At 35.5% G+C, this 12715-nt stretch overlaps 1 protein-coding gene across 6 annotated transcripts in view; it reads right to left on the reverse strand.

Moving 5' to 3' along the window:
- Positions 1-12715, reverse strand: part of MYH15 (myosin heavy chain 15) — a 107746-nt gene that overhangs the window by 64172 nt on the left and 30859 nt on the right. For all 6 annotated transcript variants that reach the window (XR_004232981.1, XR_004232980.1, XR_004232983.1 and 3 more), the window contains 3 exons: positions 9658-10007; positions 5701-5825; positions 2248-2363 (listed from right to left, as the gene is read on the reverse strand). Coding sequence is in view for 1 of the 6 variants with exons in the window: in XM_031959636.1 (XP_031815496.1) it covers positions 2248-2363; positions 5701-5825; positions 9658-10007 (591 nt within the window). In the remaining 5 variants the exon portion in view is untranslated. The remainder of the gene's footprint in view (positions 1-2247; positions 2364-5700; positions 5826-9657; positions 10008-12715) is intronic.

A 12715-nucleotide genomic window follows, 5' to 3' on the forward strand; every position in this document is an offset into this window, starting at 1 on the left:
TTTGCTGATGAGGAAACTGAGGCTTGCAGAGGTTTAATGACTTCACCAAGACCACACAGCTAGAAATATAGATCCTTAAGAAAAAGGGCTGACTTTGGTTTTCTATTTAAATCTCTGGCACTTAGCCCAGTTCTTGGCACATAAACGCCCTATGATTCATTCCTTCAAAAAAAAGATAGAAAAAATAATCACAAATGCTACGTGTGTCTAAGAGTACTTTTTATCTGTAAAGATTGAAGAACTTTGCAAACACATTCACTGATGTTCTTTACCACCTTCAGATACAGGTAAAGGTTCCTTTTACACTCTTCCTTTAACTGAGGAACTTGAGAAATAACATATTTAACATCCTCAGCATGTATTGGGTGGCACTATGGGATGTTGATTCTTTCCTTGGTTCAGTTTTTTAATTCATTGTCCTGACTACTTAGCTGATGCTGCTTCAACAGAGATTCAAGAAGCCACTTAAATCTCAGTCTTCACACCAATGCAAGCAGATGCTGTAAAGCGGGCAATGGTTCCCTGGGGAACAACTGCATGTAGGGTAAATAAAAATCCTGTTGTGGCACAACTGACTCCTGGGAGGTGGGGGGGGGGGAATGATTCTTCTTTACTTACTTTAAAGCTGGCGTCAGTCAGCTAACATTTATTGCAGTGATTCTCCCCTCCCCCAGAAAATAAATGGAAGAGATTTTTTTTGCTCCCATAAGAAATCATAACAACTGAAATGTGAGAATCACCATGGGAGAATTGAGAAATGTACAGCATTAGTCTATTCGTTAAGAAGTACATATCAAGTGCCTACTATGTGCCAAACATTTTGCTAAGCATTTGGGATACAAAAAGAGACAAATGATACTATCTGCCTTTAATGAACTCATAATCTAAGGAGGGAGAAATATGTAAACAACTACATCCAAACAAGCTATACACAGAATACATAGGAAATCATTGAAGGGAAGGGAGCAGAATTAAGAGGATTTCGGAAAGGCTGCCTGTAGATGGTAAGGTTTTAGCTGTGACTTAAAAGAAACCAAAGAATCCGAGAGTTGAAGATAAGGAGGAGGAATATTTAAGGGTTGGTGGACAGGCACAAAAAATGCCCAAAGCCCATAGAGGGAGTGTGACTTCTCTTCAAAAGTTTAAGCAATTTTGTTGAGTTCTTTACAACTTCAACCTTAATGTAGTAAACATTCAACTTGAATCATGTATTGAACTTGTATTGCATAATATAATGATGATGATGTACCTGTAATTTATAACATACTTCTATGGTGAAATTTTGATTTATTTCATGAATATTATATTTATCATACTATGTTGAATAAGTAAATATTATATTTAACCAAGTTGTTTATAATTTTAAAATCCAGACTATCCAAAATTTTGCAGAATATCTTTTGAAATACATATTATGCTCCTGGTGCTATAGCATGCTTTTTGAGAAACATTGATTTACTAAACATCTACTATAGTTAAGGGAATGTGGTGTGACTTATGAATACTTAGCAGGGAAATTGTTGACATGGTCACTCTCCTATAATCTCAGAGCAGAAAGAGAATAATACATGAAAGGAAGTGTGAAGGAGGAGTAGAAAAGGGAGAAGGAGAAGGAGAAGGAGAAGGAGGACACATTCAGAACATTCAAGCTAATAGCCATGATTTAGAGCCAGCTATTTCTCTGTGTGTGCCTGTCTTTATGTCTCTCTGTCCCAATTTCTCTCTTTGTATATATATATATATATATATATATATATATATATATATATATATGTGTGTGTGTGTGTGTGTGTGTGTGTGTGTGTATTCATGGACTCTGGGTCTCTCTTCTTTTCACTTTCTCTTCTTTCCCTTTCTTTCTCCCTCCTCACTCCTTTTCTTCCACCCTCCTCCTTTCTCTGTCTCTCCTTGTGTGTCCCTGTGTCTGTCTGTCTGTCTGTCTGTCTTTCTTTGTCTCTGTCTCTGTCTCTGTCTCTGTCTCTGTCTCTTTCTCTCTCTCTCTCTTTGTGTGTGTGTGTTTCTCTGTCTCTCTTTTACACACACACACACACACATACACACACTCCATGAAAGGAAGGCTATCGAGATGATTCTTTGGTCAGTCAGAGATGCTGGGTTAGTATGTTCAATGATCTGCTAAATGAGAGTAAGAAGAGCAGTGTGACTCTAAAGACATAATGAGTTCAGTTTGGTTAAAGTTAATGATGGAAATATATAATGAGTACTCATTATATCAGTCTTAAATACCTCAAGCTTTCAATTTCTTCTTCTTTCTCTTCGAGTTTTCTTTCAAGTTCTACTTTAGCCTCTAAGATCTCGTATTGAAAATGAAGGATTTTGTTCTCTTCTCGTTCCAAGACTCCCTGAAATCAAATACCAAATTGAATCTGTTTTTAACAAACCAAAACTTGGAAATTTCTCTTTTGTTGATTCAAAAGCTGTATCATTGATCAGTACAGTAACTAGCATTTATGTAACACTTACTATATGCCCAAACTGTTTAGGTGCTAATAATACAATTTCAGAAAAGGGACATTCTCAAAAAGCTTACATTTTACTTAGCATGGGTTTGAAGACAAAGGTCTCTTTGGAGTTCCCATAGAAAAAGTGCAGGATTTTAACTAGTCTTTTTCAGGAATTAAAGCAAGATCAGAGGTAATCTAGTAACTTAGTCTATAATATAGCATTTGTCATCCATTCTCAGTATGTTGTTTTAGCTACTATTCAACAATTGAACTTTTTAAAGGTGTTTAAAAGAGGATATAGAAATATAGTATAGTAAAAACTAAAAGCTCGGATTCCTTTGAGAAATCCAACAGTAGGAAACTCCTAGGACTAGGTGTTATATAATAACCCAAATATAAAATCATTGAAAAGCTCGTGAAGCTATTCAATAGATTCTTTAAAATGTTAGAAGCAAGATTATTATAAAGTCATTAATGCATTTCTTGACTGAGGGAGATGGCATAATGTAGTAGAAAAAGTTTGAATTAGAGAAATCAAAGGTTTAAAATTCTCTGCTCTGCTATTAACTAGCATTATGACCTTGACCAAAACCCTTAACTTTGGTTTGCCTCAGTTGTCTCATTAAATACAATGGGATGATCCAAGTCCCTTCCAAAAGCAAAATTGTTATTCTTAGGAGCAGAGCATTTCTGAAAATAGTAATGTTGATTTTGCTATGTGGTAAGCACTGGTGGATATTTTAAAAATAGAGATAGGAAAGATACTGGGAATTTTAGTCATGCTCACCTCCTACTGCCCTGATTTCTAATCTTTTCCCTCAATCACAGGGAAACAAGCTAAAAAAAATCCCAATATTAGATGACTGTTTCTTCAGAATGAGCCCATGTAGCTCCTGCAGGGGAAACTATATAACCTCTAACCCTATAGTATTCACTGAAAAAAAAAATTAATAAAAGAGCTAGAGAAGGTGGCCTAGAATAACAATTTAGTTTGGGTTTTTCAGAATGCTTCTGATAAGGTTTCTCATAAAGGTTTGCCCAGAAAAAGAAATAACCTACTTGTACAAATTGATGGAGCCCATGTTGATTAAGCTTTCATGAATATGACTGGTCAGAATCAAATACTTGTGGGGAGAGAATAATGCCATCTAGTGGTAACATGTGATTCAAGGAATACAACTTTAGCAAGAGCCATAGGCTAACCTCCTTTTTAGGCTAATAAACAGATCAGCCTATATAGAATGATCAGATATCTTTGACCCAAAATATCCCTCCTTTAGCCAATCATAGCATCTGAAATGTCCATCATTTCCCATAAATTCTTTTGGATCAAAGTACTTTCTTTTCTTTCTTTTTTTGGAGGAGGGTGCAGGGGGGTGGGGTGGGGGGAGGCAATTGGGGTTAAGACACACAGCCAGGACCACATTTGAACTCAAGTCTTCTTGATTCCAGGGCTGGTGCTCTATACACTGTGCCACCTAGCTTCCAGGAACCCTCTTTCCCAATGCAAATATATTATCTTGAAATAAATAATAAAATTATCATCATAGTTCCCCCTCTTGCAGGATCAAATTTCTCTAATTAGATTATAACCTTCTTGAAAGAAGGGACTGACTCATAATTATCTTCTCATTTCCTTCAGCCTAACACCATTTTATCTAGGACAATCCTTCTATTATCAGATATGCTCCACTATTAATCCAAATGACCTCAAGAAATGTTTGTGGATGAAAGTAAAACAAAGCTGACTAAAAATTCTACTTGTCTATAAAGTGGTCCACTGGATTTCAAGCTTTTTTAAAGCCAGGAACCATAATTTCTTTACTTTTTTTATCTCTCCCAGTTCATACCACAGTAACTACATTGCATATCAACAATACTAAATAGAGGTTTTTTGAATGAATTCTCTATCCATAGACTTAATACGTGAAATTTCTTTCTCAGGAAGCAATCTTAAACAACTTTAAAGGTGAGGACCTCTGGAACAGCATATAGGATATGCTCTTCAGTGGATTGTTTCCTTTTGTCATACTCTCAAATGATCTGTGTGGCGCCATTTAAAATGCATTTATTCCTCAGGTACACATATTTCAAATTGTCTAGGTACTTTTTTCTTAAGGCAAAAGAGAATGAACAATTTAATGGAAAAGAGCCTTGTTAACAATGCAAAGAGCATATCCAGTAAATAGTTACTCCATCTTTCTCATGCATACTGAGAAGAGCATTTTAATCCCTGGCTAATATTCAAGGGGCAAAGGGGAGTGGAGAGGGAATGAAGAAACTTTCTTTTCATGAGATAGAAGTCAAGAAAATAATAAAGTGACATGGCTCAGTGGCAGAAAATATCCTTAGTATTCAGAAGGTCTGAATTTGAAGCCTAATATCATAGTATGGTCGATAGAATGTTATACTAGCGCCAGAAGACCTATGTTCAAATCTTCCCTCTAAAATGAGTAAAATGTTATTTTTGTTACTTGCCTTAGAAGATCATTATGAGTCCAAATGAGATAATAAATGAAGTCCTTTGTAAACTATAAAATAAATATTCTATCACATAAAATTTTTTGTTGACTATAAAATGCTATATGTCAGCTATAACATTTTATATTATTTTTCATCATTTTTAAAGATTTTCTATTTTACTCTTGTTTTGTTGTTCACTCATTCAGTTGTGTCTGACTCTTTGTGACCATAGGGACTGTAGCTTGCCAGGTCCTTCTATCCTCCACTATCTCCCAAAGTCTGTCCAAGCTAATTTCATTGCTTCCAAGACACTATTTATCCATCTCATTCTCTGCTGTCCCCTTCTCCTTTTGCCTTCAATTTTTTCCATCCATCAGCAGATTCTTTTCCAATGAGTCCTGTCTACCTTATAGGTTTGACATGAAAGTCAAATGCCATCATAAATAAAACAGCCTTTGTAAACTATAAAATGTAATATATTAGCAATTTTCAATTAATATTAGTAAATAATAATAAATATTACCAGTATTTATATGGCATTTCATATTTTACAAGTGTTGGATAAAATAATTATAATTATAATTGACTAGTGCGTATAAGTATCTAATGACTATGTTTTAGGGAACATTAGATCATGAACTGAAGGAGATAGAAACACACATCACAGTAGCTGTGTTATTCAGCATCATTGCTCTTGGGGCCAGCAGGAGAGACCTGCTTAGTTGTGTATACCAGGGAAATGCAAACCTTCAGCTCTTCCCAGGGCTAATACCTCGGCTTTTTCCAGGGCCACCTTGGCCTTTGATTTCTCCCGTTCAGCCAATCTCTTGACCTTTTCCATCTCACACAGGTTTTTGTTTCCTTCCCTAATCTGGTCTGTCAGATCAGAAATTTCTTCTAAAGAGATAAAAAGAAGAAAAGCTATGTTAGTGATGGGTACCAGCTTCAGTTTCATTAGGATAGACATAGCACTAATGTATAGTGACACTTTATAACACTAATTTCCCCTTCCTGTTCACCCTGTCTACTCTTCCCCTTTCCCTTTTAGTATTGCTTATCCAGGGAGACTGGACTAAAGTCAGAGAATATGCATCTTCTAAGACATTCTCATCAGTTCTTCTGCTCTCCTATTAAGAGGATTCAATAGCCAACAAATGCACTGCTGTCGGCTATTGTAGGAGCATGAGGAGTGTAGATTTAGGCAGATTTGTTCTTTGCCTGCATCCAGGCATAAACAGAGATAAACCAGAGATGCTCAAAATATTACTAGAGTACGCAAAGCCCCTCTAAATTTTAAGTGCATGAGCTTGTGTTTCTAGCATCCTTCTGAATGTAAAGGGAAAAAAATCCAGTCTTCAGAATGGTGATGCAGCCAGCCCTGCCTGAAATCCAGCTGCCTAATAATGTTACTGTCATCTTGCCTCATCATAAAATCTCAAGTACATAAAAGATATATTGTGAGCCAGGGGGCATGAGAAAGATAATGTGACTTTGGAAGTAGATAATTAGCCACAGGTTGTGAAGCTCCAGGGTCTAATACCAGCTATGCCCTTCTGACCAGTGCATGAGGACTGTGTACATTACTTAAATTGTTTGTATCCCAAGTTTCATCCTTTTGTAAAATAGGAATGATGATAATGCTGAATTTCCTCATAAACGCTATAGCAAAGAAGACTCTTTAATCTTAAAGAAGTTGCAAACCACTTTATAAGTGCAATTTAAATGTCCAGTAATTGGCAGCCTTTACTGGGGTCATATACTCTGATATGCGTTCTCTCTACAACAGAGTTGACTATGATTGACAGATTGGGGACAGACTCTGACCTAGACAATTTGCAGCCTCTGCTCCTACACAGACTATACCCCACCCTGCAAGGGAGCCAAGATCTCATTAGCATGAACTCTTTTAACCAGAAGAGAGTATAATTCATTCAAGCCCTTCTTTGTCATCCTGTGTCTTGTCCATATTTTTCTTTAAGGTAGCTAGGTGACCTAATAGAGAATTTTGTTCTATGAAATCAAAGGTAATTTTTTTGGTAATCAACAAACTATAGATAGAGCAAGATAATACAGTCTCTACAATTGTTTGGCAATTTCTGCTGTAGAAAATCATTTGAAAAGGTTTGTCTGGTCCGTTCTCATTTTCATTAACAGTATTTTCAAATACTTGTTTTAAATGCCCACAAGCCACTAAAAGGTCTACAAAACATATGGCTTTCCAGCATTTCACTCAAATGTCTTTTGGCTAGAAGAAAGACTTACAGCTAATTTAGGGACCTCTCTCACTCATACCTAGTACTCTAAGATTCTACATGAATTCAGAAATTCACTGTTCAGGCATGGGTTCCAGACAGACTTCTCATCCTGCTTTTTCTAATATTTGGATTCATGGAGGGTAGTTTGGGGAGGAGGTGATAAGGCATAGAACATTGCCCAAATTCCTTCCTATTCCCACTCACATTAAGACATTATGTATTCTCAAAATAACTGGTAAGACATATATACTTATATTGTATTTAATTTATACTTTAACATATTTAACATGTATTGGTCAATCTGCCATCTGGGGGAGAGGGTGGGGGAAAGGAGGGGAAAAAGTGGAACAAAAGGTTTGGCAATTGTCAATGCTCTAAAATTACCCATTCATATAACTTGTAAATAAAAAGTTATATACAAAATAAATAAATAAATAAAAATAAAACGCTATAGAATTTAAAAAAAAAAGACACTATGTATTCATTGGGATTAGAAACCAAATATTCTGGTCTCGGTGAGTGAAGATTTTCATACTCTTCACACTCATGCACAAATCACTGGAGTTCTCTTCTCATCAGGGACTACTTCTGATATTTCTTTATACATGCCAAACTAACCCTTCGTCAAAGTGTTGTTCTAACTCTATTTTCCATTCTAAAGTCTATCTTCTAACTGCACCCCACTAGCTCTCGGTTCATCCTCCTTCCTTCACAATTCATAGGCTAGCTTCTTCAACAACATTTAGTAAATATCAACATTTTGGAGGTTTTGAATAGGTGCAGGTCATAACTGACAGTTTTGGACAACTGTCAGACCCTGCTGCCTTTCAGACACAGACCAATTCTGTTTTACCAGGATTCTTACACTCTATCAGATTAAAACTATTTCTATATCCCCCTTTCCTTATCATTCATGGTGATTGCTGATAAAAAATAATATAACTAGAAACTTTTAAGATTTCAATTCTGCAACTCCTGGCCACTCCTCCCCTCCCTGCTTTCTATGAGTTGTTGACAAGATTTTCTAGCAGAATCTCCACATATATACTTTATGTTTAGTAAATTCTTCCTAGCCCCTATACTCTTCAAAATTTTAGGCAAGTGGAATACTTTTGGACCATGAACATGTTGAGAAGCCTTCTCTGAAATACTAGAAACAATACAGATTCCTTTTCTAGATAGCCTAGATAAATAGAAAAATTCATATCTTCATATTTTTCTAAGTATTCTTGCATATTATTTCATTTGAGATCCCCCCATACAATCTTTTTCTCAGAATCTCAGCATTTGAAGGGACCAAAAAGACAATCAAATCCAACCTATACTTAGTTAGGAATTGATATTTCAACACCCGTAAGGAATGGTTATTTACTTTTAACCAGCATATCTCTAGCAAGGAAGAGAAAAAACTGGTTTCTGAAGCAGTTCCTTTCACTATAGGGTAGTACTTATTGGTTGGGAGTTTCTTTCCCTGCTTTAAATCTAAATTTTGCCTTTCCTCAATTTCAACCCATTGCTCTGAATTTTGACCTCTTGGGTCAAATAGAATCTCTCTTTTAAAAGTGACAACTTTAAAAATACTTGAATATAGCTATTGTAACCCTGCTGAATCTTTATTATTATGAAGGGTGGAGATTGGTCTCCCTATGTTGCTCAGGCTGGAGAAACAGTGGTCATTCTTAGGATTGACTTCAATACTGATCAGTACTAAAGCTTTAACCTGCTTCATTTATTTTCTGACTTGGGCTGCTTCACTTCTCCTAAAGGTCCTCCACATAAACTAAAAATAAAGTAAAAACTCGACAAGTTCAAAAATAATAAAAAATAATTGTGGTTTCTAGAATTGACAAAATAATCCAGATGTGATCTGAGAACATTAGAGTGGTGTAGGACTATAACATTCTATGTTCTGGATATCACTGACCTCATATAACATTAATTTTTTGGCTGTCATTTTGTACAGTGATTACAAACTATGTCATATTATGTCATACATAGATTAAAAGCTGTAAAAGTCATTAATGATCATCTAGCCCAACTTCATTTTTATAGATGGTGGAGCTGACACCCAGAAAAGTTAAATGGTTTGTTCATGGTCACACAGGTAATAGTAAGAGAGTTAGGATTCAAATTCAGATCCTAAGTATCCTTTTAAGTACATGATACTCCTTTTGAACATTCATTAAATATCACTCCTCCCAAGATATTTTCCCATGAACCTCATTTTGCCATTCATCCTCCATACTATACCTATGAAGCTGATTTTTTCTTAAACCAAGTTTCAGGAAGACTTCATATTTATCTCTATCTCATTATATCACCTTCTATTTGACCCACAATTCTAACCTATTGAGATCACTTTGGTCCAAGTAGCTATATAAAGGGTTATACAAACATAAGGCATCCTCATAGTTAAAAGTCCTAAAGACTTTGTCAAAGTCATTTTCTCCAGGTCCATGGGCTGCCCAACATACCATGGAGATTCTCATTTTCTCTTTTCAGAGCCTCCTGGTTCACGGTAATCTCTTTATAAGCTTGCTTGAGCTTGAACAGCTCTTCGCTAATGCTTTGTGTCTCTATCTGAGAGACTTCAAGCTCTGCTTGGGAGTTATCATATTTCTCCTTCCAGTCATTAAGGACTTTGTCAAAATTCCTTTGCTTCTCATCCAGGAAGGCTGCCGTACAATGGACTTTCTCCAGGTCTGATACAACATCTTTCAGCTCCAACTGAAGTCGCTGCTTTGTCATCTCCAAGGAGGTGCTTTTGGCATTGGCTTCCTGGATGGCCTCTCCAGCCTCCTGAAGGCGGAATGCTAGCTTCTTCCTAAAAAGCAGAAAGGGAGGATGAAAGAGGCCCTTCTAAGAAGACCCATCCAACTTTATCTTTGAATCAATATAATAAAGTGTTTAACAAGAGGGACCAAACTTTTGATTTTAAGTATGTATGTATATATATATATGGATAGATAGATAGATAGATAAAAAGAATGAAAGGTTATAGTTCTACACATATGAAACACATATGGAAAACTGTCAGTTTAGGGGTACTATAAGTGTGTGTGTAAGTGTATGTATGTAGGTATATATACACATACATATATATATGACTGTGCATATAAATAAAATGTGTTTATAAACACAAAAATTTATATGTACTTTTAAATTAAATATTAAAAATATACATACATTTATATATAAATATAGACCAATATTTGTTATATTTGCTATTATACTATGTATATAGTATGTATATATGTATATGTATAGTATGTATAATATATACGTGTATGTATACTATGTATAATATATACATATGTGTGCATAAATGTACACACATTTATTTCAATTATATCTAGTATTACTACTAGTATATTCAATAAACTATGTATAACATACACAACATATCCCCCTATTTTTAGGTGTGCATGTTGTGATTATTTAGTCATTTTACAGCTGCAAATGACTTTCCATGATCTCAATTTGAGATTTTCTTGGCAAACATAACTGGAGTGCCTTTCTTTCTCCAGATAATTTTATAAATGAAGAAAATGAGACAAGCAGAGTTAAGTGACTTCCCTCCGGTCACATAGTTATTAAGGATTTGAGGGCAGATTTGAACTCAGGAAGATGGAGCCCAGGGCTGACACTCTAGCCACTGCCCCACCTACCTGCCCCCAGGACTGGGGAAGAGGGATGTTTTAAGACATCTCAAAGTAGATGCAGAGTAGGTATTCCAACAACATGCCCAAGATAGAATTCTTTATCTTCTCCCCCCAAATCCACTCTATTCCAAACTTCTATTTGGCTGTTGAGGACATTGCCATCTCCCTAGGCTCATGCTCCTGTGTAATCCTCAACTTCTTGCTCTTATTCATTATAAATATTCAAACCACTACCAAATCTTGTTGTTTATTTCTCTGAAACATCTTTTAAAAACTACCCCTTTTCTCCTTTCACACAGCCACAATCCTAATTAAATCTCTCCTCACCTCTGGCCTGGGCTATGTCCCTGTTTTGTCTTTCTAGCCTCTACTCAACTGCCAGAATTATTTTCTAAAGATTAGGTCTTACCATGTCACTCCACTGTTCAAACATCAAATTTATTGGCCTCCAGGATCAAATAAAAATCCTCGAGGATTTAAGCTCTGTCAGCTGGTTCCTTCTTACCTTTCCAATTTTCTTATATTTTCCTCCTCTCTACTCATTGGTCTACATACAATTCCTCAATATGATACTTAATCTCTAGTCTCTACTAGTTGTCATCCCACTGTAGGAATTATATGCCCCTTAAATTCCATTTTTCAGTTTCCTTCTCTTCTTTCAAAAGTCAGTTTAAATTTTATGTTCTCCTGAAGACCTTATCCCTGTTGCTAACTCTTATGATCTTGAGCAAGTCATCTGGCCTCTTGATCTCATCTTTAAAATTAGGGAGCTGGATTTGTTGATAACTAATCTCTCTTCCAGCTCTAAATATATGGAGAGAGGGGAGAAAATAAACATTTATATAGCATTTACTATGTTCTGGGCACTATCCTACATGATTTTACAAAAATGATCTCTTTTGATTCTCACAACAACCCTGGGAGATAGGTGATATTATCATCATCGTCATTTTACAGGTAAGGAAATAGACAAAAAGAGATTAAGTGATTTATAAATAGTAAGTATCCAAAGGGCTAGATTTGAACGGAAGCCTTCTTGACTCTAAGACAACTATCTACTGCCTATATGATAATAAAGAATAGATATTTTTGTAATATATATTTATATATAATAGCATTGCATAATGTAATATATTTGTGTTTTAGATGATAAACTTGTATAATATAATTATATTGGATAGTATTTATTACACATATGTATTGTACAGTATGCAATCATACTATAAGTATATAATTTGTGTACTGTGACAAGATAATATATGATCCTATGAATACAGAAAAAATGTCTCAAAAAACAGCAATGAAACCTGAAGAACAAGGAAAGCTTGAGACCCAAGGAAACATAGCTAAAGAACATTTATCCACAAAATTAGAAAAAGGAGAACAAATACAAATGAAATGGATAGAACCATCAAGATGTCTGCAATGACTAAGGCCTTTTACAACCTATCTTTCCAAACCTATTATACTTTACACAACCTATTTTCCAATCCTATTTTACTTTATTTCCCTCCACACCTACCACAGTCTAGGCAAACTGGTCTCCATATTGTTACATGACTCTTTCCCCTGACTCTATGCATTTGCATTTTTTTTAAGTCACTAAAATCGCTCTCTCCTCACTTAAAAATCCATAATTTCCTTCAAAGCTCAGCTTCCAATGATGCCTTCTATCTGAACCTTTTCCTTATTTCTTTGTTCACAACCATACCAGCTGCCCTTCAATTGATGTTGCAGATATTCTGTAGATATCTCTCTATGTATTTGTCATCTCCCTTTCCTACACTCTAAGCTGCAAAATCAAAGACTATCTCACTTTTGTTTTTATGTCTCAGTACCTAGTGTAATATCTGGCACATAGAAGGCACTT

This window comes from Sarcophilus harrisii, chromosome 3 (genome assembly GCF_902635505.1).
Source record: "Sarcophilus harrisii chromosome 3, mSarHar1.11, whole genome shotgun sequence".
In the NCBI taxonomy this organism is placed as follows: Eukaryota; Metazoa; Chordata; class Mammalia; order Dasyuromorphia; family Dasyuridae; genus Sarcophilus; species Sarcophilus harrisii.